Source organism: Mycteria americana (assembly GCF_035582795.1).
Source record: "Mycteria americana isolate JAX WOST 10 ecotype Jacksonville Zoo and Gardens chromosome Z unlocalized genomic scaffold, USCA_MyAme_1.0 Scaffold_18, whole genome shotgun sequence".
Lineage (NCBI taxonomy): Eukaryota > Metazoa > Chordata > Aves > Ciconiiformes > Ciconiidae > Mycteria > Mycteria americana.
In genome coordinates this window covers 5968019-5995253 of record NW_027445436.1, presented here as the reverse complement: position 1 = coordinate 5995253, position 27235 = coordinate 5968019, and the positions used below count along the sequence as shown (strand labels likewise).

Genomic DNA, 27235 nt, shown 5'->3' with positions numbered 1-27235 from the left:
AGTGGCTGGAAAGCTGCCTGGCAGAAAAGGACCTGGGGGTGTTGGTTGACAGCCGCCTGAATATGAGCCAGCAGTGTGCCCAGGCGGCCAAGAAGGCCAATGGCATCCTGGCTTGTATCAAAAATAGCGTGGCCAGCAGGACTAGGGAAGTGATTGTGCCCCTGTACTCGGCACTGGTGAGGCCGCACCTCGAATACTGTGTTCAGTTTTGGGCCCCCCACTACAAGAGGGATATTGAGGTACTGGAGCGCGTACAGAGAAGGGCAACGAAGCTGGTGAAGGGTCTGGAGCAGAAGTCTTATGAGGAGCGGCTGAGGGAGCTGGGACTGTTTAGCCTGGAGAAAAGGAGGCTGAGGGGAGACCTCATCGCTCTCTACAACTACCTGAAAGGAGGTTGTAGAGAGGTGGGGGTCGGTCTCTTCTCCCAGGTAACAAGTGATAGGACGAGAGGAAATGGCCTCAAGTTGCGCCAGGGGAGGTTTAGACTGGATATTAGGAAATTTTTCTTCACCGAGAGGGTTATCAAGCATTGGAACAGACTGCCCAGGGAAGTGGTTGAGTCGCCATCCCTGGAGGTATTTAAAGGACGTTTGGATGAGGTACTTAGAGACACGGTGTAGTGGTGGTTTTTGGCAGTGTTAGGTTTATGGTTGGACTCGATGATCTTAAAGGTCTTTTCCAACCTATATGATTCTGTGATTCTGTGATTCTGTGAAAGGCTGTGGATGTTGTCTATCTAGACTTCAGTAAAGCCTTTGGCACGGTTTCCCACAGCATTCTCCTGGAGAAACTGGCTGCTCATGGCTTGGACGGGTGTACTCTTCGCTGGGTAAAGAACTGGCTGGCTGGCCGGGCCCAAAGAGTGGTGGTGAATGGAGTTTACTCCGGTTGGCGGCCTGTCACAAGCGGTGTTCCCCAGGGCTCTGTGTTGGGGCCAGTTCTGTTTAATATGTTTATCAACGATCTGGACGAAGGGATGGAGTGCACCCTCAGGAAGTTTGCAGATGACACCAAGTTGTGCGGGAGTGTTGATCTGCTGGAGGGTAGGAAGGCTCTGCAGAGGGACCTGGACAGGCTGGATTGATGGGCCGAGGCCAATTGTATGAGATTCAACAAGGCCAAGTGCAAGGTCCTGCACTTGGGCCACATCAGTCCCATGCAACGCTACAGGCTTGGGGAAGAGTGGCTGGAAAGCTTCCTGGCAGAGAAGGACCTGGGAGTGTTGGTTGACATCCGGCTGAATATGAGCCAGCAGTGTGCCCAGGTGGCCAAGAAAGCCAATGGCATCCTGGCTTGTATCAAAAATAGCGTGGCCAGCAGGACTAGGGAAGTGATCGTGCCCCTGTACTCGGCCCTGGTGAGGCCGCACCTCGAATACTGTGTTCAGTTTTGGGCCCCCCACTACAAGAGGGATATTGAGGTGCTGGAGCGTGTGCAGAGAAGGGCAATGAAGCTGGTGAAGGGTCTGGAGCACAAGTCTGATGAGGAGTGGCTGAGGGAGCTGGGACTGTTTAGCCTGGAGAAAAGGAGGCTGAGGGGAGACCTTATTGCTCTCTACAACTACCTGAAAGGAGGTTGTAGAGAGGTGGGGGTCGGTCTCTTCTCCCAGGTAACAAGTGATAGGATGAGAGGAAATGGCCTCAAGTTGAGCCAGGGGAGGTTTAGACTGGATATTAGGAAATGTTACTTTACTGAAAGGGTTATCAAGCATTGGAACAGGCTGCCCAGGGAAGTGGTTGAGTTGCCATCCCTGGAGGTATTTAAAAGATGTTTGGATGAGGTGCTTAGGGACGTGGTATAGCGGTGGTCTTGGTAGTGTTAGGTTTACAGTTGGACTTGATCTTAAAGGTCTTTTCCAACCTATGTGATTCTGTGATTGTTTGACCCTGGAATGGCAATAGTTAGGTCCTGCTAAATGTTATCTAACAAATGGTGGTTTATGGGGATCTAAAATGCAGAACACTGACTTGTAAGTTACTTGTTCTAATTATAGTGAGCTGTCTTCCTGTTATTGGTTCTTAAGCTTTCAGAATCTTAGTTTTGGTTCCAGTTAGTAAATCAAGGAATTATCATGAAACATTCATAGTGTCATTTTGTATTTTTCATGATCAAGAAAGGTGGCCCCAAGCTTTCCTGTTCCCAGTAACAGTGTGTTGTGATTTCATAATGTATTGTTTTTTCAAAAGCACCTGTGGATCGTGACTTCAGTTGGAGGGTGGAGGTGGACTATAATTGTTTTCCTGTAGATTTAAAGATAAGGGAATGTCATCTGCACAGTAACATGCTGTCAGCATGCAGCTGAAGTTTGGGTCTACCTTGTCTTATCATCAGATCTAAATGGTGCAGTTTACTTGTTTTCTAGTATCTTGCTAAGGCAGGGGATCTGATCAAAAACACCCTGTGGCTGAGACTGATTTTGGGTTGATTCAGGCTAGAAAAAGACAAAAGTTATATTAGATAGCGAGGAGAAACAAACAGAGGAATTGAAAATACTTATTGCTCTACGAGTTGCTAGTCAGTGCAACTGTCTTGTGCCAGAGTAGTCTGCCACTTCTGGAACTTTTGGGGTGTCCTGCTGGTTGTCAATTCCACAGTAGTGGTGGTTTGTTGCCTGATCAATAATCATAGAAGCTGAGGTTGAAAGGGACCTCTGGTGATTGTTTAGTCATCGTCATTGTCATATATTCCCCCCCCCCCCCCCCCCCCCCCAAAGAAGGGTCAGTTTTGCAGGTTGCTCAGGGCTATGTCCAGTCGGGTTTCTTATATCCTCAAGGAGGGAGACTCAGCAACCTTTCTGGGCAACCTGGTCCAGAGTTTGACCATCTTCACAGTAATATTTTTTCCTTACGTTTAAGTGAAATTTCTTGTATTTTAATTTGTGTCTGTTGCTTCTTGTCCTTTCACTTGGATGTCACTGAGAAGAGGCTGGCTCCATTTCCTTTACACCCCCCTGTCAGGTCTTTAGACACATTGATAAGATTTCTCTTGAGTCTGAGAGAACTGGTATTGTTTAGCCTCTCTTTGTATGAGAGATGCTCCAGTCCCTTCATCATCTTTGTGGTCCTTCACTGGACTCTCTCCAGTATGTCCATGTCTCTCCTGTACTGGGGAGCCCAGAACTGGACATGGTACTCCACGTGTGGCCTCACCAGTGCTGAGGAGAGGGGAAGGATCACCTCCCTTGACCTGCTGGTGATGCTCTCCCTAATGTAATCCAGGGTGCTGTTGGCTGCCTTTGCCACAAGGGCATATTGTGGACTCACACTCAGCTTGGTGTCTACCAGGACCCCCAGGTCTTTCTCTGCAAAGCTGTTTTCCAGCTAGTCAGCCCCAAGCCTGTACTGGTGTGTGGTGGTGTTCCTCCTCAGGGGCAGGACTAGGCATTTCCCTTAGTTGAACTTCATGAGGTTCCTGTCTGCCCATTTCTCCAGCCTGTCTAGGTACTTCTGAATGGCAGCACAACTCTGGTGTATCATCCGCTTCTCCCAATTCTGTATCATCTGCATATTTACTGAGGGTACATTCTGTCCCATCATTCAGGTCATTAATGAAGATGTTCAACAGGAGTGGACCCAATATTGACCTCTGGGGTACACCAATAGTGACTGGCCTCCAACTGGACTTTGTACTGCTGATCACAATGCTCCGAGTCTAGCAGTTCAGGAAGTTTTCAGTCAACCTCACTGTCCGCCCTTCTAGTCTAGGCTTCATTGGTTGGTTTGTGAGGATGGTATGGAAGACGGTGTCAAAGGCCTTGCTAAAGTCAAGACAAACAACATCCTCTGCTCTCTCCCTATCCCCTGTGCCAGTCATCTCATCATAGAAGGCTATTGGGTGAGTTAAGCATGATTTCACCTTCATGAATCCATGCTGAGTACTCCCGATCACCTTTTTGTCCTTTGTATGCTTGGAAATACTTTCCAGGATTAGGTGCTCCATCACTTTTCTCGGGGATTGAGGTGAGGCTGTCCAGGCTGTAGTTCCCCAGATCCTCCTAGCCCTTCTTGAAGATGGGAGTGACATTTGCTTTCTTTGAGTCCATTCTAAGACCTAGCAGGTCTCCCTGACCCATCCTCTGTCCTTGTAGAACTTGCAGCAGAAGAACAAGCATTCCACCTTCAATATTTGGATCTATAACAGTCCACAGTTGGCAATAACTAACTCCACTTATCTTCTGATATAAGTGGTCTGAACCCAGTTTCTAAACAACTGGTATAAATCCACATTGTAATTGACATCCTGGCTAGCACAAGTCAAGTACAGAACAGACAAGTAAAAGCGTAAGGGTAGGTGGAAGGAGAGTGTTTGCTCCGTTAAGGGTATCTGGTCAAGGGCATTTTTCAACAAGGGGATAATAAGAAAAGGAGGAAGCCATAAACAAGAACATACTGGGATGCAAACCTGACTGGCAAATGATAAGGGAGGCAGTGAGGAGAACCAAACCTCGTCAGTCACACTAATTATGAGGGCATGTGAGAGTGTGAGAATGTTTATTCCAGCAAGGTTATCTGATTGGGAACCTTGTCAATTGGGAAACTAAGGGAAAAAGGGGGAAACCAGAAACAAAATATGCTGAGACACAGACCCGACAAAACAAACACAGGGACAATGACAAGAAACAAGCCTTGCCAGTCACACTAATTGATGGGCTATCAAGGAACTGCAGGTGCTACTTCCAGGAAGATCAACCTGGACTTTGCAACTGAAAAGATTGTAAAGCGGGAGGGAGGAGGATGATGACCCTGGACACCAGACTGTAGAGCTATACAAACACATGAAAGAATGTGCAGGGGAAAGGGGGGGGCGGGGGGGGGTAGGCAGAATGGGGTATAAAAGGGGCCAGTTGAGTGTAAAATGGGGCCGGTCAGTATGCTTGTCTGGCTGAGTCCTGTGCCTGATCACTGCAGTCAGTCCTATCTCCTTATATCTACTTATTAAATCCTTTCTTAAATATCTTGCTGCGTAATCTCACTCTCTATTCTGTGTGTATGCGTGCTGCGAGGACTAAGTGCCAGCTACTGGTGAGACCTACGTCTGTGTGTGTGAGTGCTGGGGGGGTGGTGGTGCGAGTGCATCTTCCTCAAATCTGGTGTGCATGTGTACCCCAGGGATCAATATTGGATCCAGTCCTGTCATCCAGACCAGATGACCTCCTAAGGTCCCTTCCACCCTCAACCATTCTGTGATTCTTATTTACAAAATTCAGGATAATACAAGAAAATAAATATAAAAATTAAGACTGTTATGTAACCTGTGTTTTGGTATTTAAATATTTACTTAAGGACATTCCTGATTAGGTCTATGCAATCATAACATCAAGTGGAACACACAAAATACAAGACTGCTTTATAGTGAACGCACCTGTAATTCACTTAAGGGGTTTGCAGAGTGTCGCAAACAACGAGAACACAGCTTAAGTGGCTTATACAATTCTAAGAGCCCAGAAAGTGAATTCTAGGCCTTCAACTTGCTGGAGAACGAACTACTATTTTTTTTTTTTTTTTTTAAGTTACTTGTACTTAAAAAAAATTGAGGCAGACTACAAGTTAGAATCGGTCTGCTTTTCTAGCTTTCTGAAAACTCTTATCGGCATCTAACAGTTAGAATTTCTAGTCTACTAAAATCAGTGTATTGCAACACAGATGTTGTTCTGTAAAACTGCCAACAAGATCAGTCCTGTTTCTTGGTACTTCTCCCTCCCTCTCAGTGACACCAATTCCCCATATCTGATAACACAGTAATTTCATTGTCTGAGGAGCTAAACCAGCAGAAAACTAACACTGCAGAAAGTAATTTTCTGCTGATTTGGGTTCCTGAACTGACTTGCTGTAGGGGTCAGATGTGTGCCAGCACAAGGGAGGAGGTAGTAACAACCCCTTTAGTGGCAACTGGCCGTTAGACAGGCTTAGCCTATTTGTTTCTTTTACTTGACTTTGAGAGCAGTTTTATAAGAAGGGTACCTGCCCATGGTTGCTTATTCCATAATAATAAGTATAATGCAATAAAAACCAAAGCTTTTTAAACAACGTTTGACTATCGTATTTTGATCTCTATCAAAATTTTCTCTGACCTTTTGAAGATAATTGAGTGTGGTGTTGCAATGACATCAGCCAGCTCCTTTAGTACTTGTGGGTGCGTTCCTGTCGGGGCCCGTGGACTTGCATATGTCTAACTTTTTATATGTTTCCCTAACTTGATACTCTTCTACTGAGGGTAAGTCTTCCTTGCTCTAGAGTTTCTCTCTGGTCTCGGGGGCCTAGGATTCCTAAAAACTGGTCTTAACAGCAAAGGCTGAGGTGAAGATGTCACCGAAATCGGGAATCAAACTCCTTAACACCAATGTAGTATTAAGAAGCAGGCATTCTTTATTACGGCACCGGATGCACAGGGGATCGTTCCACCTAGTGTGCATACCGCAGGTTACATCAACTAAAGCTTATATTCTTGAATTACATATATATGCATCAAATTTCCCAGAATGATCATGCACATTCATTCTGTTTCCCAGAACTAATTATCATATTTGCATGGTCATTACACATGCATCCTTGAGCTCCGAGGGGCTTCTGTGGGGGGTCTCTGGTGGTCCTGGGTGTTTGTACAGGTGTGTCCTTTAGTTGACCCCTTCTTCTGGACATGCGCAATCCCACCTTGCTTATGTAACTTGCTTCCCTTCTTCATGGTGCATGGTCCCTAACAATGATTTGGCACCCTTAACACAAACCAATTATTCTAACTGCCCCTCCACTCATTGTCAAGATGGGCTGGGGCTGTACTGGGAACATAGCAGCATGTCCATACTACTCCTCGTCCTTATTGTCTTTGTGCATAGTAGCATATCCATAGCCATAGATGTACAAACACAACATTAAAGCATTGTCTAACCTGGCTCCCATCTCTATGTTGCTTAGTTACAAAAGAACAAACTAATCATTTTGGTTACATCTGGTTACAAAGAAAGTAATGAGCACCTCAGCCTTTTTCATGTCCCCTTTCACCAGCCCCCTTGCCCACATTTTCCTTAGCTTTCCTTTTGCTGCTGTTATAGCTGTAGAAGCCCTTCTTGCTACCCTTCATGTCCCTTGACAGATTCAACTCCAGATGAGCTTTGGCTTTCCTAACACTACGTCTACATGCTCACACAGTGTCTCTGTATTCCTCCTGAGTCATCTGACCCTGCTTCCACTTCCTGTACACTTCCTTTTTATGTTTGAGTTTAGTCAGGAGCTCCTTGTACATCCATGCAGGCGGTACATTCTGCTGCCTTTGCATGTTTTCCTGCTCATCAGGATGGACTATTCTTGAGTTTGGAGGAGGTGATCCTTGAATATCTACCAGCTGCTATATTTTTCAACATAGTGATTTTTGTCTTATAAAACTTCCTTTTGCTCTGTCTCATCTGTCATACAGCTGAATTGCTAGGCCCCTTCTAAGAAGCTTTGACATGATATATAAATTTCTGATGATTTAAAAATGTGATTCCTTTTGTTGGTGATGCTGTGGGATTGTGGGGTGCTAATTAGCCCCTGTGGTGTTCTGCTGTGATTTTTTTTTTAATTTTTTTTTTTTTTAAAAACAGAAAAGCATCAGAGGTATCAGCATGTCTTACCCTGCAAGGAAATGGGATCCCAAGGTAGTTAATTTTAATTGAGTTCAACCCTTTTTCTAATTTGTTTACTTGAATCAGAATAGAGGTTTAACTAATAAAACATAACAAAAGGGATTTTATGAACAGAACCTAGTAAACGTTTTTGGTCCTGATAGAACATGTAGGTAAGGGGGGGGAATACCCAAATAAGGTCTTGATGCAATTGTGTTTTGCTTGCTCGAAGTATTGGGTCTGTTGGGTAAATGCTGTTTTACTTGTGACAGGAATGAGGTTGGCAGTTCTGTAAACCTGACATTCCTTGTTTGCAAGCAAACGGGGCAGCCAGCAGTAATGAACATCCTACTCTCCTACTCCATTATGTCTTCTTAGTGGTCCTCTTCTCTGCTTTGGTGGGAATTCTGGCAAATGCCGATAGACCCCTCACGTGAGCAGCGCGTGAACGGCGACCTTGTACCAATCATATAACCGCTTTAAACGCGTGGACAAGCATAGTTATCCAATAGAATAGTTGTTGCTAGCGTGTGCTTTGCTTAGCTGATCTATAAACCTGTCAAGTAATCTGAATAAAGGAGAACGACCATACTCATATTGAGATTCATCGTTACTCCGGGTCCGTCTCCCACTCCGACATCTGGTAGCAGAGGATGGTTACTCACCGTTGAAATCTCCGTGACTGCGGTAAGCAGCTAGAGGAGGGGAGTGGGAAACCACGGCTGAGAGAAGCGCTGCTTGGGGCAGAAGCAGGGCAGACACTGGTGTGAGGTCGCTCCTCACCTCTCAGGTGCAGTGATGGAAGTAGAAGCTGCGGCCACGCTGCTCGCTGGAATCCTCTCCAAGAGAGGGATAGAAGCACCAGTGAAGCAATTAATTAGGTTAATTAAGTTGGGACAATGTTGGGGTCACTTTTCTGACACCTGCATGTTGTTTTCCATCTCGGAATGGTGGGATTTTGGAGGAACAATGTGGCAGAAAACAATAGAGGGGGACGAGAAGGATGAGAAGGAAATAAAGGTGGTTCATGGGCTCTGGAACATTGTCTTAGAAACTTTGAAAGCGATGAAGGTGGAGAGGGAAGTAGCTTGCGCTGCTGCCCAAATGCTAGGTCCGGGAGTGTCTAACGATAAGCCCAGAAACAAACCGGGACCTATTGCGTGATTTTTTGGGCTGCCTGCCGTGAAAGGCATGTCTGGAACTGTCTGTAAAAATGTTTCTGAACTGCGGGAAAAGGAAGGTCTCAGCTCATTAAATGAAATGAATAATGCTACGTCGGAGTCGATGCAGGCGCCAGAAAAAACAGAAGTTCCTGTTAGCAGAGTTAATGCAAACTGTGAAGCGAATGCGGAAGTAGCTCCGCCAAAGGCCTCTAGAGGGGCGGGGGTGGCTCCGCCAAAGGCCTCTAGAGGGGCGGGGGTGGCAAAACTTAATGACTTGGGCGGAGCAGCCTGCCGACTTCCCCCTGCAGCTCCGCCCAGTGAACCACCCTCCGCGCCTCCGTTGCCGCCCTCAACCTCGTTCTATCCGCCTCTACCTCCCTCTACGGAATCCTCTGGAACCACCACACCGCCTAGCGGGGAGGAGCTGCCACAATCCTCTGATGCCACTGCAAAAGTGTTGCAAGCAGTTCTAGAACGTCTTGATGCTCTGGAATTACAAACAAAAAGGAAAGGAGGAGCTGTGCCTCCATGTTTAATGAACCCTCCAGCACTCCCTAGAACCACACGCTGGAGTGGTGTCATCAAAGATGCAATTCTAGAAGGACACTGGAAGCCTGTGGGGGGGCTGAAGGCCCTACGACATTAGCATTTCTGGTTATACGGGGAAACGGGCAAGGAAAGTGGGAACCGCATGATTGGAAAATATTACAACAAGCCCGAACCACCATCTCAACATATGGAGTAAAATCCGAGGCCACAAGACAAATTGTTAGTTGGATTTTTTCTGCCGACCTCATGTGCCCATATGATTGTCAAAACCTAATGAGACTGTTACTCACCCCAATGCAATATTTACTATGGATGTCGTCCTGGCAACAGCGAGCCATTAGTGCTGCGGCTCAAAGACAAAGGGACGGGGACCCACTTCGTGGAATCACCGCCGATATGCTCGTAGGGCAAGGACCATACAGTGACCTTCAGGTGCAAATTACATTTCCGGCAAATATGTTGCAATTGTCTGCTCAGCTAGCACTTGAAGCATTCCTTAGCTTACCGGGATCAAGCGTCCCCTCTTTTAGTAATCTACAACAAGGTGCAACAGAGAAATACAGTAACTTTGTAGATCGACTCTGGGAAGCAATCATGAATCATCCTGATCTATCAGAAGACAACAAACAACAAATGTTTAAAATATTAGCTTTTGATAATGCTAATAAGACAACAAAACAAACGCTAGCTAGCTTGCCCAAAGGAGCTGGAGTAGAAGAAATGCTTCTGCGAGTAGAAAGAGCCGAAACACAACGACAAGGAAATACTGTTGCTGCCGCGGTCCAGGGAGCAGTTCGAGAAATAATGCAGCCACTAGCTGCAGTGGTGCAGAAAAAACAAGGCCCTGCTCCCAAGGGAAAACCTCGTCGACCGCCTGGACAACCTTTTCGTGGCAGTTGCTTCCGTTGCAGGGAGTCAGGCCATGTGAAAACGAATTGTCGTGCTGCAGTTTGGTGTGATCACTGCCAGAAAAGCACTCATGCTACCAAGGCATGCTCGGGAAACTGGAAGCCGAGCGCGGAGAGAGGTCGTGTGCAGACACAAATGAACCCCCAAAACGAAACACAGGTTTTCTACAACAGTGCCAACCAGCCACCCGAGGAAGCCTGGGAGTCGACGTGGAAACCACAGTAGATGTCACCCTTGTTGACTCTAATGTCCAGAAAGTTCCCAGCAATGTTCTAGGACCTCTTGTTCATCAAGAAAGCAACGTTGGAGGATTGTTACTAGGCCGGTCCTCCGCCGGTATACAAGGTCTCATCGTGTTACCTGGAGTGATCGACGCAGATTACACGGGTCGTATTTATATCATGGTCTATACCGTTTGTCCACCTGTGTTTATCCCTGGAGGTAGTAAAATCGCACAAATAGTTGCTGTTAGCAACCCATTAACCCATATGTCTCAATCAAATGTTCGCCGGGGCGATCACGGTTTCGGGTCCACTGGCCCGGCCGTTTGTTTTACAACAAAATTAAACCAGCGGCCAACAATGAAAATCACCATTACTCAACAGGGCACATTGCGACAGATTGATGCAATGTTAGATACTGGGGCGGATGTTACAATCATCAGCTGTAAAATATGGCCTTCAATTTGGCCAGTAGAGTTACCAGCATCATGTATCGCAGGAGTTGGTGGACAATCAATACCCTATATTAGCAAACAGCCAATACATTTACAGTTTCCGGAGGGGCAGCATGCCACTCTTAAGGTGTATGTGTTGCCCTTGCCTGGGACGTTGGAAGCACTGGTTGGACGAGATATTTTGAGTCAAATTGGAGCCATTCTGACAACAAGGCATTTTTAGTCATGGGCGCTGGGGAGCAGTCGCCCAATCTGCCGTTAACATGGCTTACAAATGAGCCTGTGTGGGTTGACCAGTGGCCCATGACTGAGGAGCGGCTGCAAATCGCCAGACAGTTGGTTGCTGAACAACTGGCAGCTGGACGTGTTAAACCTTCTGTTAGTCCCTGGAACACTCCCATTTTCGTAATCCCAAAGAAAAGTGGAAAGTGGCGACTTTTGCATGACTTGCGTAAAGTCAATGACCAAATGCAATCTATGGGTGCGTTGCAGCCCGGAATGCCATCTCCCAGTATGTTACCACACGGATGGCACATCTTGATAGTCGACTTAAAAGACTGTTTTTTTACCATTCCACTGCACCCACAAGACACTCAACGTTTCGCCTTCTCTGTGCCGACGGTGAACAAGGCCGCACCGGCAGAGCGATACGAATGGGTTGTCTTACCACAAGGAATGAAAAATTCACCCGCATTGTGTCAATTGTATGTAGCATGGGCGCTGCAACCACTTCGAGCCCAATGGTCAAATATGATAATTTACCATTATATGGACGATATTCTTTGCTGTCAAGAACAGCCATTCTCAGATGAGTCATTGCGCCAGCTCACCACCATCTTAGCGAAAAAGGGGCTTGTCATTGCACCAGAGAAGGTGCAGCGTACTGCCCCTTGGAAATATCTTGGGTGGTCTATTACAGACTCAAAAATCTGACCACAAAAAACAGAGCTTGTCACTCAACTGCATACCTTACATGACATCCAAACCTTGCTTGGGGACATTCAATGGGTTCGCAATTGTATTGGTATTTCCAATACTGACATTGCGCCCTTGACTGCGCTGTTGCGTGGAACAAATCCTGCGGACAGAGTGACATTGACAATGGAGCACCACATGGTGCTACAACAAATCATTCAAAAAATGCACGCAGCATGGTCATCGCGCCGCATCTTGCCACTGCCAATATCATTAATCATATGTAACAGAAAAGCCTCACCTTATGCAATCATTTGTCAGTGGCAAAACAAGAAAGGGGAATTTACTTCACCTCTTCAATTGAATGCCACTGCCACTGCCAAATGCAAAGGACAAGGAGATATGTTTAGTATTTTAGAATGGGTATTTTTAAGTGTACAACCAAAAACGAGTATCCAAACACGAACTGAAGCAGTAGGCGAATTAATACGGAAAGGACGGTCACGAACCATAGAAATCAGTGGCCAAGAACCAGGAGACATTAGTATACCCGTTAGTGCCGTGGAGGTAGAGTGGTGGCTTTGTAATGCTGAGGCCATACAGAATGCCCTATTAGGCTATAGTGGCAAAATACACTCTCAGCAGCCACAAGGAAAATTATGGCAGATGTTAAGACGGAATCAGTGGATACAGAGATCCAAAGTAAGCAACAACCCATTGCCAGGTGGGGTCACTGTATATACAGATGCAGGCAAGTGCCTGCGGCATGCAGCCTGCGTCTGGAAGGAAGGCGACAATTGGAAGCAGTATATCATGGAGGGGCAGCCTCAAGATTCCCTCCAGACTTTGGAACTGACTGCAGTAGTTTGGGCTTTGACTAACTGGATAAATATTCCCTTAAATGTGGTAACTGATTCAATGTATGTGGCTGGAATAGTGCCACGTCTAGAAGATGCCCTATTACGGGAAACAACGAATCCTAGATTGGGGAGTTTGTTTATCAGACTGTGGTCTGTATTAGGTCAACGAGCAGCAGCCTGCTGTATCATCCATATTCATAGCCATCAATTGGACCTTGGTCTTGGTCAAGGTAATCAGCTGGCTGACAGTCTGGTTAGCCCAGTGTGCCATGCACCTCCTATGGACAAATTTCAACAAGCTAGACAAAGTCATGAAAATTTCCATCAAAATGCTAAAGGTTTAAAAAGACAATTTAATTTAACGGAAAATGAAGCAAGAGGTATAATCCAGGCCTGTCCAAAATGTGGAAATCACGGTCCAGGCATAGGGTCTGGAGTGAATCCAAAAGGATTAAAAGCGTTAGAATTATGGCAGATGGATGTCACACATGTTCCCGAATTTGGTCGATTGAAGTATTTGCATGTCACTATAGACACCTTTTCAAAAATGATATGGGCAACCGCGTTGCCTGGAGAAAAGGCGCATCATGTATGTAAACATTTGCTTGCTTGTTTTGCGGTGTTAGGTGTGCCTGAGCGTCTCAAGACTGATAATGGACCTGCTTATGTTAGCCAAAAGGTTAGGGCATTTTTAGCAAAATGGGGAGTCAATCATGTTACAGGGATCCCACACTCGCCTACTGGTCAAGGACTAGTGGAGCGCACGCATCAAATTCTGAAGGACTATCTAAATAAGCAAAAGGATATAGAGGTAGATCCTCAACAGAGAGTGCGTCGTGTACTTTTTACACTGAACTTTCTCTGTCTTATGGGAGATAGAGAAGAACCGCCGGTAGTAATCCATCATCAGCACCTTAAATTTAATGATACAACGACACTACCACAATTTAAAGTAAATTACAAGGATCCTGCCTCTGGAATGTGGCTAGGGCCAGTCCCAGTTATATTTAATGGTCGAGGATATATGTGTGTCTCCACAGATCACGGTCCAGTGTGGGTGCCAAGCAGAAACGTGACCCCTCATGACTCATCCGACGAGCAAGATGAACCTACTCCTGATAATCGGGATAGTACTCCCGGTGGTGATGAGTCTTCACAAAATTGAGCCCAGAGAAAATATGTGGGTTACCTGGGCGAACAAAACAGGTCAACAAGCATTTTGCCTCTCACTTGCGTCTGCTACAGAACCTTTCCGGACATGTTTAATAGGGGTACCAGGTTTTAAGGAAGACGAATTTAGCAGTTTTGCTAGTCAAAATTGTAGTCAATCTAACAGTGTTAGCAATTGTAGCGCCACACTCATTAATAGTCTAAATGTTACACTGCCGTGGGACCCCCAAGAGTTAAGCCTGTTAGGGTCAATGAGAATCGGAAATACCTCAAAAAACTGGACTCAAACTTGTATTATATTTGGAGGATCTGCCTTTACTGGCTCCAATTTTTACAGTTCATTTAACTGGACTGGGTGGACAAATGTCACGTCAAGAGAAGATGGCTATAATTATCAAAATGTAGGTGGTTTTTGTGGTACAAATGGCTCTAGTGCTCAGGGACTGGGGGCCCTAGGAGCTGAGGCCAAGGGAGGGGCACCAATCTGGAACAATGGCACCCCAAAGGCCTTGCCACCAGATGTATTTTTAATATGTGGTGACAGAGCATGGCAGGGAGTTCCACAGAACGTATTTGGTGGGCCGTGTTATCTTGGCAAGTTGACGTTATTAGCTCCAGATTGAAATTGGTGGAAAAATATAACAAATAAGACAATAGGGAAAGTGGAAAGACGAAAAAAATGAACAGTCAAGGGTCTTCCCCCAGATTGCGATGATGAACTTACCCTCCTCAGTACCACTGAGAGAGTGTTCCTGTCCCTGCTCATACCTGGGGGGGCAGCAGGACGAGCCCTGAAACAGGTTGGGCAATTAGCCTGTTGGGCTGAAAAACAAGCAAATGTCACTACCCAGGTAATAGAAACGTTATTAGAGGATCAAAATAGCTTACGCCATGCAATTTTGCAAAATAGAGCAGCAATTGATTTTTTGTTATTAGCCCGAGGTCATGGTTGTGAAGATGTTGAAGGCATGTGTTGTATGAACCTGTCTGATCACAGTGAATCGATTCACAAACAACTACAATGGCTGAAGGAGCATGTCAACAAAATTCGACAAAATCAAGGGTTTTTTGATGAATGGTTAACCAGTTTATTTGGGCCCTTACCGTCATGGCTGAAGGGCTTGTTGGCTGAAGGATTGCGACTTTTAATAATTTTAGTTATCATAGGTCTGTGTTTTTGCGTAGCATGTAGCTGTGTCAAAAAGGCCTTTTTAACCATAATAAGTCATGCCTGGATCGCTCAAAAACAAGAAGGGGGAATTGTGGAAGAATGGTTGAGTGACAAAGGACACGACTTGATTGATGTGAGCAATCCAGCCTTTGATAGGGCTTAGGAACCAGAGGTCACGGTGAAACGTCCTTGAGAACCGGAAGTAAGCAGAAGGAGCACTTGGTAAACAAGACAAGCGGAACCAAGTCTGGCAAATGCCGATAGACCCCTCACGTGAGCAGCGCGTGAACGGCGACCTTGTACCAATCATATAACTGCTTTAAACGCATGGACAAGCATAGTTATCCAATGGAATAGTTGTTGCTAGCGTGTGCTTTGCTTAGCTGATATATAAACCTGTCAAGTAATCTGAATAAAGGAGAACGATCATACTCACATTGAGACTCCTCGTTACTCCGGGTCCGTCTCCCACTCCGACAGGAATCCTGGGAGGGTACACTGTGTTAAGTGATGTTAGGAGCAGGGCTGCCTCCTCCAGCTGCTCCAGCTCAGGTCTCCCTCCTGCCCAGCTGCTGGAGTCCAGCCCAAGGACTCTGGGTCTCTGCCCAGGCTGAGGGATGAGGCTACCACTTTCCTGTTTGCAGGTTCAACCAGTAGCAAAGCTGAGCATGTATCCTAGAAAAACACATACAGGCGCAGGACGCTGACGCAGCCAGTCACGCAGACTGCCGCAGGCAAGGTGCTGCCCTCAACAGCACCTACATACAGGACTCACGTAAAACATAAGTATAGACAGCCAAGTCCCCTTCCTCTTCTTTGGCTGGTAGAGATAGGAGGTCACTAGTGAAGACCCACACACAACACTCTCTAGACTGACAAGCACACACACACATTTGGGGATCCCTCGAGTACCAGTGTGGCCCCTCTGCCCACCCGATACCTGTGCCTGGATCCCAGGCCCTTTTACCTGCTTCATGGGTCCCCTACTCACCAGCTAGTCCAGCTTGATGTTTGCTAGCAAACATGTGTGCACTCACACTCTCATCCCACAGGTGTTCTACATTCACAAGTCCTCCTGGGCATAGCAGCGTGGACCGTTACCTGTCTGATACCCCAGCACGGACCTAAGTCCCCCCTCCCCTGGTGCTGCTTACCAACTAGTCCAGCTTGAAGTTTGCTAGTGAATACACAGAATCAGAATGGTTGAGGTTGGAAGGGACCTCTGGAGGTCATCTGGTCCAACCCCCCTACTCAAGCAGGGCCACCTAGAGCCAGTTGCCCAGGACTATATACATACAGCCTTTGAATATCTCTAAGGATGGAGACTCCACAACCCCTCTGGGAAACCTGTTCCAGTGCTCAGTCAGCCTCACAGTAAAAAAGCATTTCCTGATGTTCAGATGGAACCTCCTGTGTTTCAGCTTATGCCCATTGCCTCTTGTCCTGTCACTGGGCACCACTGAAAAGAGCCTGGCTCCATCTTCTTTGCACCCTCCCTTCAGATATTTATACACATTAATAAGATCCCCACTGAGCCTTCTCTTCTCTAGGCTGAACAGTCCCAGCTCTCTCAGCCTTTTCTCGTGAGAGATGCTCCAGTTCTTTCATCATCTTTGTGGCCCTTTGCTGGACTCTCTCCAGTATGTCCATGTCTTTACATGTATGTCTTTACTTGCTAGTAAAGGCTGAGGTGTAGAAGGCATTCAGTACCTCAGCCTTTTCCGTGTCCTGTGTCGCCACGGAGCAGATATCCACACTGCAGCCCATGGAGGACCCCATGCTGGAGCAGTTGACTAGTCCCTGAAGGAATTGCATCCCGTGGAGAGCTCACGCTGGAGCAGATTTTCCTGAAGGAATTGTGTCCTATGAAGAGGACCCACACTGGAGCAGGGGAAAAGTGTGAGGAGGAAGGACAGGCAGAGAGAAATTGTTACTACTGACTGTAACCCCCCATTCCCCGTCCCCCCTGCGCTGCTGGTGGGGAGGGGTAGAGAAGTTGGGAGTGAAGTTGAGCCTGGGAAAAGGAGGGATGGGGAAAGGTGCTGCTTTAATTTTTTTGTCTTTGTTTCTCACCATCCAAATGGTCTCTAGTATAGTTTTTTTTCCTGGCTATATTCCACTGACCCTAAGGACACATGAAAATTCTGTTTTATTTATTTTTTTTCTTTTCATTAGAACTATTCTCTTAATTGAAAAGGAGACAGAAAATAGATGTCTACACCAGTGGACCCTGGCGCAATGCCTCATCCTGGTCCTTCCCCAGGGCCAGGTCCTTCACCTGGACCAATTCTAGGACCTAGCCCAGGACCAGGGCCATCTCCTGGCTCAGTACACAGCGTGATGGGGCCAAGTCCTGGACCGCCCAGTGTCCCACATCCTATGCCGACAATGGGGTCTACTGATTACCTGCAGGAGGGCGTACACCAACGGCATAAGGTAATTTTGTTTTTAATAAATGAGATTTTTTCCTAGACTTCTCTCCATTGATTAAAAAGCATACTTTTACTACGTTTAGACCTGCAAAACAAGCTATTGCACTTCATATATCACCTGCAAAACTGCAGCTACACTTTGATTACATCTTTATTACTAAAGATGGTGTACATATTGGATTAAACAGAACTTGTTTTTAATAGACCAGTTTGAACTACGGTGCTAGCAATTATGCAAATCTTAACTTGTAAACTGCACATTTCAATAGAATAGGCCTTGCTAGAGAATAAAATTGAAGTGCTACAAGACCATTCTAGTAGTAATTTTTTGTAGTTAAGCCTACATATTAGATCTTGTAAGTTTCTTTTTCGACATCTGTTTGGAACTATTCTTCTTCCATATTTTTCTGGGGTGACTTTTTTTTTCATGAACACTTTTATTATTATCTCTTAAAAGGCTTAAATATTTGTTTCATCTTCCATGTTGATTTAAAAATTATTGTCAAATTAATTTATATAGGCTCCATCTCATTAAGGAATTTAAAACTACTTAAAGCATGTGAATAATCTGACTTGAGTGCTTGTCATGCTTAAATTTACGTGTGTTCTTACACAATCAATTTCCTTTGCTATAAGGAAATATGTGTGAAATTTTTTTTAAGACATTCTCCTACTAATTCTCATCTTTAATTATGAAGTAAATTTATGGTAACTTCACTTTTACAGGTGTTTTACCTTCATAAATATGCAATAACTGCTTACAGAAGCAAGATATTTCAAAACCTTTTGGTGATTATCATTGGTGTCACTTGGAATTGTTGTTCTTATTGCTATAAGCATATAGAGAAATTTTCAAATTAAAATAAAAATGAATCATTTATTTATTTTTAAAACATTTTTGAACTCTTTCTGAAATGGCAACTTCTTCAACTTGCCTTTTCCACATATGGCTCAATCTTAGTTATTAAAACAATGATTGTCATGTCCAGTCAATAAGGACATGACACTGGTCGTCATCTACAGTATGAAAAAACACATAATTAAAACTTTTGATAATGCAAAGACATCTAAGGTGGAGGGGAGCCATGGTCCCAAGTTGTATTGAACTGCTGAAATAATCATCTTTGAGAGATTGGTACATTCGATACTTGAATTCTATGCACATGAATCTTGAAGCATCAAGTTAGTTTAGTTGTTAGCCTCAAGTTGTGCTGGAGAGGTTTAGATTGGACATTAGGAAAAATTTCTTCACTGAAAGGGTTGTCAAGCATTGGAACAGGCTGCCCAGGGAAGTGGTGGAGTCACCATCCCTGGAGGTATTTAAAAGATGTGTAGACGTGGCGCTTAGGGACACAGTTTAGTGGTGGACTTGGTAGTGTTAGGTTAACGATTTGATTCAATGATCTTAAGGATCTTTTCCAACCTAAATGATTCTACGATTTTAGACATTTTCAATTGCCATTTCCTTGTTTGTGGGGTCAGTGACTGCCCAAGATGCCAGCATTCTGGTGAATATCAAAAACTCAGTAGGCAATCTGGGTTTACATTCTTCAACTGTCTCTCTCTTGAGAGGTTCCTGAACTGCACAAGAGAGGAAGCACCTGGAATTCTGCAGTAGAACAGTTGAATACTCAATACAGTAAGTGTAACTTCTACATCTGGCTTCACCTTGTGCATTCATCAGGAGCTGTATGCTATGTCAGCAATGGAAACAAATAAATATCACAGAGCTTTTATAGAGATTTTAGGAGCATCCTGGACAAGTTCTGTGTACCAGAGTACAAGTTATGCCTTTGAGATACTTCAAGGCTTCTTTTAAAATTTACCATGAACATAGAGTCCAGATAGTTGATCTAAAGGTGACTGATCAGTATAGCTAGAATAAAATTACTTCCCCTTCTCTCTACTGATTTTGCAAATGAGGCTAAGACTGTAACTACACAAGTATGTTTTAGTAGCACTGTTGGCTTAAACAGCCTTGTTCTTCTTCAGGCTGCCAGTTCATTTGTTGTAGTACACTTGTGTGTGTGCATGACTGAAGTAGACAAAATATGCTCTGATTCATGCAGATATTTGTAGGATGGGCATATTTGTGCATATATATGCAATGGGATATGATTCTCACTTTTAAAATTGACTAACCAGTAAACTACCTTCATTCTGTATTGGATACTTGACTAACAGAGAATAATATAATGCATACGGAATTTGAAAGAATCCAAAGTATGCAGGAGTATATGAAAAAACTGCTTGATATAAGGGGTTGCTAAATCCTGTAATAGGGTAGGGGCAAGGCTGCCAGCGCTCTGTGTCTCCAGGTCTAGCTAGTTGTGACAGTGAGCATGTGTTCCTAGTAGGCACATATGCACACAATACACATGTACATACAGCTGCACAGATCAACACCAACAGAAAACACTGCACTTGCAAGCACAACCAGCACCAACAGCCTCATCCTGTTCTGCTCTCTAGCTGATCAGGATGAAAGCCTGTTAGTAGAAAATATATACAATATGGATCCTTCCAGGAGCTGGACTCAGACACTCAGTCGACCCATTAGCTGGACCCTGGATCCCCTGGTCTTCCAGTTGCTGGCACCTTGGCATGCAAGCCCTCAAGACCTGCAGCCTCATTCCAGTTCCTGGTACTTGCTTTGCCCCCCCCCCCCCCCCCCCCCCTTGCACACATGGACACACACGCTATAGATCCTTGCAATAACTGTCCATAGACACTCAGTCTATTCAGTAACTGGTCCCTGGATCCCTTGGTTTCCCAGTTGCCTCACAGACACACACACATGCAAATAGATCTCTCTGGTAACTGGTCCAGACCTATGGCCTTACTGGTAGCTGACCCCCATACCCCGTCATCTCTCCAGTAGCTGGCTTGGACCTCCTGGTTCTTCTAGTAGCCAACTCTCAGACCCTCTGGTCTCTCCAGTATCTGGCTCGGGCTTATACCCTGGCTCCCAAACCTCTTATCCTACTTGCTGGCTAGTTTGGCTTGATATATGTTAGCAATCACACACTGACATACATACCCACACAACATGCATGCACTCCAGTCTCTCCAGTTGCTGGTACCACAGACACACGGACCCCTATGACTTGTGGTTCCCCACTCCAATTGCTGGCACTTAGACCTCCATACACACACACATGCACACAGAGTTGAGAGCCCCCTCGCCCAGGGGGTGAGTTTAATGACAAGACAGAACAGACCGTGCTGATCAAGCGCAGGGCATGGACAGACAAATGCACTCACCGGACCTGTTTGCATGTGACCAGCCCCTTTTATTCCCTTATACCTCTATTTCCTCACGCTTGTTCCTCCCAAAATCGCCTAGATCCCTCCCTTTCCCTGCCTTTGGTTCCTCCCCTAAACATTCCATAATAAGTCTTGCGTGATTCCAAAATGTTCTTCCTGGCATCCCATAATGAGTCCCATACCCTAGTAGGCAGTAACCCCCCTCAGTCTGTAGGTGCTTGGGAGAGCTGCTCCCATTGACTCATCGGGTGGGTTTCACGCTGGAGCTGAGGCTCTCCTTGGGACAGCCCTGGGAGGAGCCGGGGCAGGGGCTCTGTCTCTGATTAGGTTATTGGGGTTCCTCCACCTGCCATTGTGCCTGTGCTCCTTTGTGTTTACAGAGATTTGCTTTTAATAGCATAATCTAACATTAAGTTGACATTAATAAATCATATAGTTCCCATACTTAACAACAATCATGTGAAAATTAAATACGGTGTATTCAAATAACCAGAAAAACTGTACACAGGAAAATTTACTGTTGATTTGTAGAATATAGTTAGGCCAGAAAGAATAAACTAACTTTTTCTCACTAATTTTTGGAATAAACTTTAGTCCATCAATCACATTGTCAGCAGCATCAGGATGTCAACAGCATCAGGAAATCTCCTGAACTCAAAATATTTGGAAGCTGGGAGGACAGAAGAGGGAAGCATTGCTATAGGTTTGCTCTGATCTTATTCTTCCTGGGTATTTGCCTCTGGTCCCTTCTGGAGACAGAAGAAAGGGAAAGATGGTCTTGGTCTGAAATGGTATAGCTGTTCTTATGCACTAACTGGGCCATGTATTTTTTAACTAGATATATTTATTAACCAGAACAATGGTATTTTCCATAGATCTTACTCGAGGGACAGAAAGAGAACTGTGCACTCTATGATCTCTCTTCCTATTTGTTCATAACCAGAAGCATAATCCCTTGGTTTTGGTTTTTTTTTTTTTTTTTAATTTATAACCATGTGTGGTGGATTAGCCTTGGCCAGCAGCCAAATACCCACCCAGCCGCTCACTCACTCCCCCTCCTCAACAGGACAGGGGGAGAAAATAGGATGAAAAAGCTCGTGAGGTGAGATAAAGACAGGGAGATAGCTTACCAATTACTGTCACGGACAAAACAGACTTGACTTGGGGAAAAGGATTTTTATTTATTTATTTATTAAAATAGATTTGGATAGTGAGAAACAAAGACAAAAAAAAAAAAAGCACGGTGTCCTCCATGGGCTGCAGGGGAATACCTGCTCTGGTGCCTGGAGCACCTCTTCCCTCTCCTTCTTCTCTGACCTTGGTGTTTGCACTGCTGTTTCTCACTCTTCTCCCCCCCCCCCCGGCCCCGCTTGTCCAGCATTTGGCTCAGCTCTGGCCTGCAGTGGAACTATTGCTGAGCTGGCTGGAACTGGCTGTGTCAGGCACAGGGCAGCCCCTGACCTCCTCTTCTCACAGAGGTCACCCCTGCAGTCCTGCCCCCTCCTGCTACCAAAGCCTTGCCACTTAAACCCAATACACCATGTATACCATAAATGATTGCTGCCTGTAGAAAAATTAGTATGATGTCACAAGCAGGATTTTTACTTGAAGTAAAAATATACCAATAAGAAATTGATTCCTTTAATGGAATCTTTGTGTTTGAAGGGAAACAGCATTTGGGACATTCTAGTATAGCAGCAACTGAAAGGCAAAAGGTTGGGTTAATAATTTGGCCTAAGCTACAGGCTGTACTGTTCTAAGTCAGTCTGCTTTGTTATATGATGTCAATACAGTTCATTTGTTTCTGTTTAGACAATTTTCCTCCAGTTTGTAGTAATTGACATTGTCCAAACAGCTCATAAGGAATCAGAAAAAGAAAAGGAAGCAGCAGGAAGGGGCATAAACATTCTCATGTTGTGCTCTGCTTTCCAAAAATCTGATTCCAGGGATAGAGAGTCCCACTGTATTTACTTATAATAGGTAGTATGAGAAGTTTATATGCTTCTTTATATATTTGTGTACATTTTTGTTTTATATCCCTTCGATTTTTTTTTTTTTTAGTAGCTATATTTTTTTTTTTTACAGCCTACTGATGGCTTGCATGAAAAAGGAATGGTTGAAGATGTTCATTGTAGCTCTATGAAGAGTATGCGACCTCCTCACCCTGGAATGGGCCCACCTCAGAGTCCAATGGACCAACATAATCAAGGTTTATATGTTATGCATGCAATATGATTTTTGGGGCCCTTTTGTGCTACAGGAAGTCACAAGTTCCTTGGAACAAGTTTCTTACACTTCCTCTGTGCTCTGTTTGGAAAAGATAAATTGTGATATCGAGGGGAGTAGAGGAATAACTTAATTATCTTGCTTTTTGGAGTGTTCATCAACCATGTACTGAAAAAAAGGGGTAATGTAAGGGCTTGGGTAAGGTTAATCTGTGACCTGGGTAACTTTCTACGATCTTCAGCAAATCACTTAAAGTCCATTATAGATTTCAGTTCCCATTTTTAAAACAGTTTTCTTCTTTTTTTATGTCAGTGTTGTAAACATAAGTGCATTGAAGAGTTTGATTGGTTTGAATCCTATGATGAAGGAATCATAAGAGAGAAATCAAACCGTCCTGGAGTGGCCTTATTTAATATCTGCCGTGTTTGGTCAAGTACTGTTTGTAGGTTTTGCCAAAAATTTGTGCCCAACAACAGAAACAAAATAGAAGCTAATTTCATCATACGTCTTCATGTCCTTTAGTTCATAACGTAAAAGGAAACGTATTCTATAAGCAGCTCGGTATGTTGAAGATTTAACTGACAACACCTACTTTCATTAATTAGTTTAGTAGATGAGGTTCTGTATATTGCATAACTAGTTGTATTACAGCAATATCTAAAGACCCTGACTAGAATTAGGAGCCCTGTTTTACCAGTCCCTGTACAAATCTGTTAAGAGATGGTAACTTTTTTTTGATGTGTTTTTGTGTTTGTTAGATTAGATAAGACAAATGGTGGGAAGAGAAAACGGGTATAGATTAGCAGAATGTCTTTGCTTGAACTGCTGTGTGACTCTGGGCTGTGACTAGGATCCTGGTCAATACTCGTTCCTGTACCTTGAGCATTGGAAAGTACCGTTTTTCAGTTACACCTTTCACTACCAATTAAGTGAAATAGAACTGACTTCTGAAGGTACAAATTCTTTATCAGATTAAAGTGGTTTTCTGCTGATTTCAGTGGAATTCAAGCATGCTCATCTGAGAGCAAAATCTTACCCGAGTATACATTCAGAGACAGTTTTACTTGTAACAGATGTGTTTCCTAAAATGAACAGAATGTTTACTCTGAAAATGAAAACTGGTTCAATTTAAACATGATGTGCTAATAATACAGTACAATACTTAGCACTGTGGGTCATGGCTCATGCATGGGACTTCTCTGTGCCACAATAAAACTAATAAGCAGTAATAACAGGTACGACTGTCTATATAATAGACATGTATAGTGCTTGGCTTGCTTCTGCATAGCATTCTAATTTAGAAGAAAAGTAGCACTAAGCAAAACGAATATAACCCATATTAAATGGACTAAAACTTGTTAAGTGATAGCTTATAAAAATAACTAAATAGCGAATCATCAACCAGTTGGGGACATTTCTAGTTGGTCTTGCGGGAATCTGAATACATTTGTCATAAATATATGTCATAAACTCATTACTGGTAGAATTTGCAGATAACAGGGGTGTAGCAGTAATAACAAAAGGAACAAGTTGATTATATATGCTGATCAAGATCATAGAAAGATACCAATGAACTGAAACAAACCAAAAAACCCTCTTGTTTTTTCATGGAATTTGGAACTAAATAAGTGCAATTATTGTGATACAGCAGTGAAACTCACTCCAATTACAATGTTTAAAGTGCTCTGTTCACAGCTGATAAAAGAACTTGAAATGCAAAGATAAGCACTGCAGGGTTTTTAAGGCTCTGGGACTTAATCTCTATACATTTTTAATCACGAAGCAGTATTTGCTGAGCTTTTTACAATAAAGCTACCCAAATTTAGGTTAACATAGAGTTCACCAAGTTACTGCTTCTTCACAGAGAATATTGATATTTACTGTCCCTACTGTTCTTAAACTTAGCTGCACTTTCTTTTCTGATCCTTTCAGCCTTTTAAAGATGAGAAATCTATTTGGTCATCTTATCCATCTGTCTGCCAGTGGAAGACTACCTCTCAACAGTATATTTCTTCAGTCCTAATTTTGAATGAATTGCATGCTTGGGGCCTTCATATCTTTCTCTTAGTTGACAGTTTCAAAAGAGGTGATATTAGCACTGGCCATATTACCAATGAGGAAAATTTTATACTTTGCTTACCTTAAATCTTCTTGTATCTTCAGTCCTGTATGAATATATTTCTCACTGTATATTTCTTCTAAGATGTTATGTGCTCTCACTGTGTATTGTGAATACCTATTCTGTTCCTCCTTCTGAGACTACATTTAATTAATGAAAAAAGTGATAGTCAACCTAAATGAGCCATTGAACTAAATTTCTTCAACTCCGGTCTATATCTCCTCCTCCAAAAACTTGTTTGCATTCATAATTTCAATAAAAATCCCATCCTCACCCCCTTGCCATCAGTTGTATCAGAGCTGACAGCAGTTGAAATTTTAATGTATATGGTCCACATATATTTTCATCATTTAAGTCATCTTAATATTTACTGGTAGTTAAGAGCTTAGTTGATTTAAGCACTGTTGAATATTCCACTGCTTGGAATGGTGGAATCTTGACTGTGCATCTAGTGCTATCTATTATGGTACTGTGGTTTAGAATTAATAATGTCATCTACTGTTTATTCATAGAGAGTGGTAAAGGAGTACAAGTTTTCCTCAGCTTTCAGCTCCCATTTTCTCAGCTTTGAAATAATTAGTTCAAATGAAGAAAAAGTTCTATTTGCATCTGCTAAATAAAATGAAAACAAAAGCAATTAAGGCAAAAAAAATTATATACGCTCCTCGTGTTAGAACTAGGATTTGTTCCACTGTGAAGACTGAAAATAATATGCTTACTTTATATAACACATGATGCTATGACATACTTGTGTAGATCAAGTTGTATCAAAATTTGAAAAAAAATTGGTCGCTAATTATATATATAGCTAAGAAAGCCTTTTAACTTCCTAAAATTTGAGAAGGAATCACAGGAACAGACTCTTCTACTAGGGGTCATAGAGAAGATGGAGCCAGACTATTCAGAGGTGCCTGCTGCCTAGCAAGAGATATTCTAATTGTGCATAAGGAAAAAAAAAATTCACAGTGAGAGTTTTGCAGCATTGGAACAGAGGCCCAGAGAGGCCTTGGAGACTTTCAAAATTTGCCTGGATAAGGCTCTGAGCAGCCTGATCTAACTTCAAAGTTAGCCCTGTTTTGAGCAGAAGATTAGAATACATGACCTCCAGAGGACCAACCCAGATGATTCTATGATTCTATTTTTTATTTTTTAGCAAGATACTAAAGCTGTTGAATTTTAAATAATTTTGTAAAAGAAAATATATTCATATAAGAAAAAAGCTGATAGTTTCCATTTGGAATATTGTCAACCATTAGAATTATAGCATCAAAGTCTTCGTTATTAGGGTACTATATGCATCTCTGATTTAAGTTGTCTTTATAGCTCTGCGTTTTAAATAGCAATGAATTAATACTTTTGTAATGCAGAGCATTCAATAGATATATGGTTTACATTAGGCCCAGATGAAAGTGGCAGAAAATTCACATGAAATCTGGGGAATTTACTTGCGATGACAAGGTGTCCTGGTTTTGGCTGGGATAGAGTTAATTTTCTTCCTAGTAGCTGGTATAGTGCTGTGTTTTGGATTTTAGTATGAGAATAATATTGATAACACACTGATGTTTTGGCTGTTGCTAAGTGGTGTTTACACTGGTCAAGGACTTTTCAGCTTCCCCTGCTCTGCCAGGCGCACAAGAAGCTGGGTGGGGGCACAGCCAGGATAGTTGATCCAAACTGGCCAAAGGGCTATTCCATACCACATGACATCATGCTCAGTATATAAACTGGGGGGAGTTGGCCGGGGGGCAGTGATCGCTGCTCAGGGACTGGCTGGGCGTTGGTCGGTGGGTAGTGAGCGGTTGTATCACTTGGGTTTTTTTTTCCCTTGGGTTTTGTTCCTCTCTCTTATTGTTTTCCTTCTCATTACAATTTATTATTTTTGTTGTTGTTGTTCCAATTATTAAACTGTTCTTATCTCAACCCACGAGTTTTCTTTCCCCCCTTGGGAGGGGGGAGGGTGAGCGAGCGGCTGTGTGGTACTTAATTGCCGACTGGGGCTAAACCACAACAGTCCTTTTTATGGTGCCCAACGTGGGGCTCAAAGGGTTTGAGATAATAACAGATTAAACAGAGCGTATTAAGGAATTTAGGTCTGTTAGTAGTTGCGGGCCACGATATTGATTCATCCGTTCTCGATATTGGTTTACCTGATCTGCACCATGCTCATTTTTTTGCTGT

At 43.7% G+C, this 27235-nt stretch overlaps 1 protein-coding gene across 6 annotated transcripts in view; it reads left to right on the top strand.

Annotated features, from left to right (window-relative positions):
• The window catches only part of LOC142402962 (SWI/SNF-related matrix-associated actin-dependent regulator of chromatin subfamily A member 2-like), a 204103-nt gene that overhangs the window by 8283 nt on the left and 168585 nt on the right, over positions 1-27235 (top strand). For 4 of the 6 annotated variants that reach the window (XM_075488964.1, XM_075488960.1, XM_075488963.1 and 1 more), the window contains 3 exons: positions 7580-7633; positions 17189-17449; positions 22798-22921. In XM_075488964.1, coding sequence (XP_075345079.1) covers positions 17225-17449; positions 22798-22921 — 349 coding nt within the window. In that variant the 5' untranslated portion in view covers positions 7580-7633; positions 17189-17224. Of the gene's footprint in view, positions 1-7579; positions 7634-17188; positions 17450-19015; positions 19085-22797; positions 22922-27235 lie in introns of those variants that run through there. The other 2 variants (XM_075488966.1, XM_075488962.1) reach the window with 2 other exon arrangements.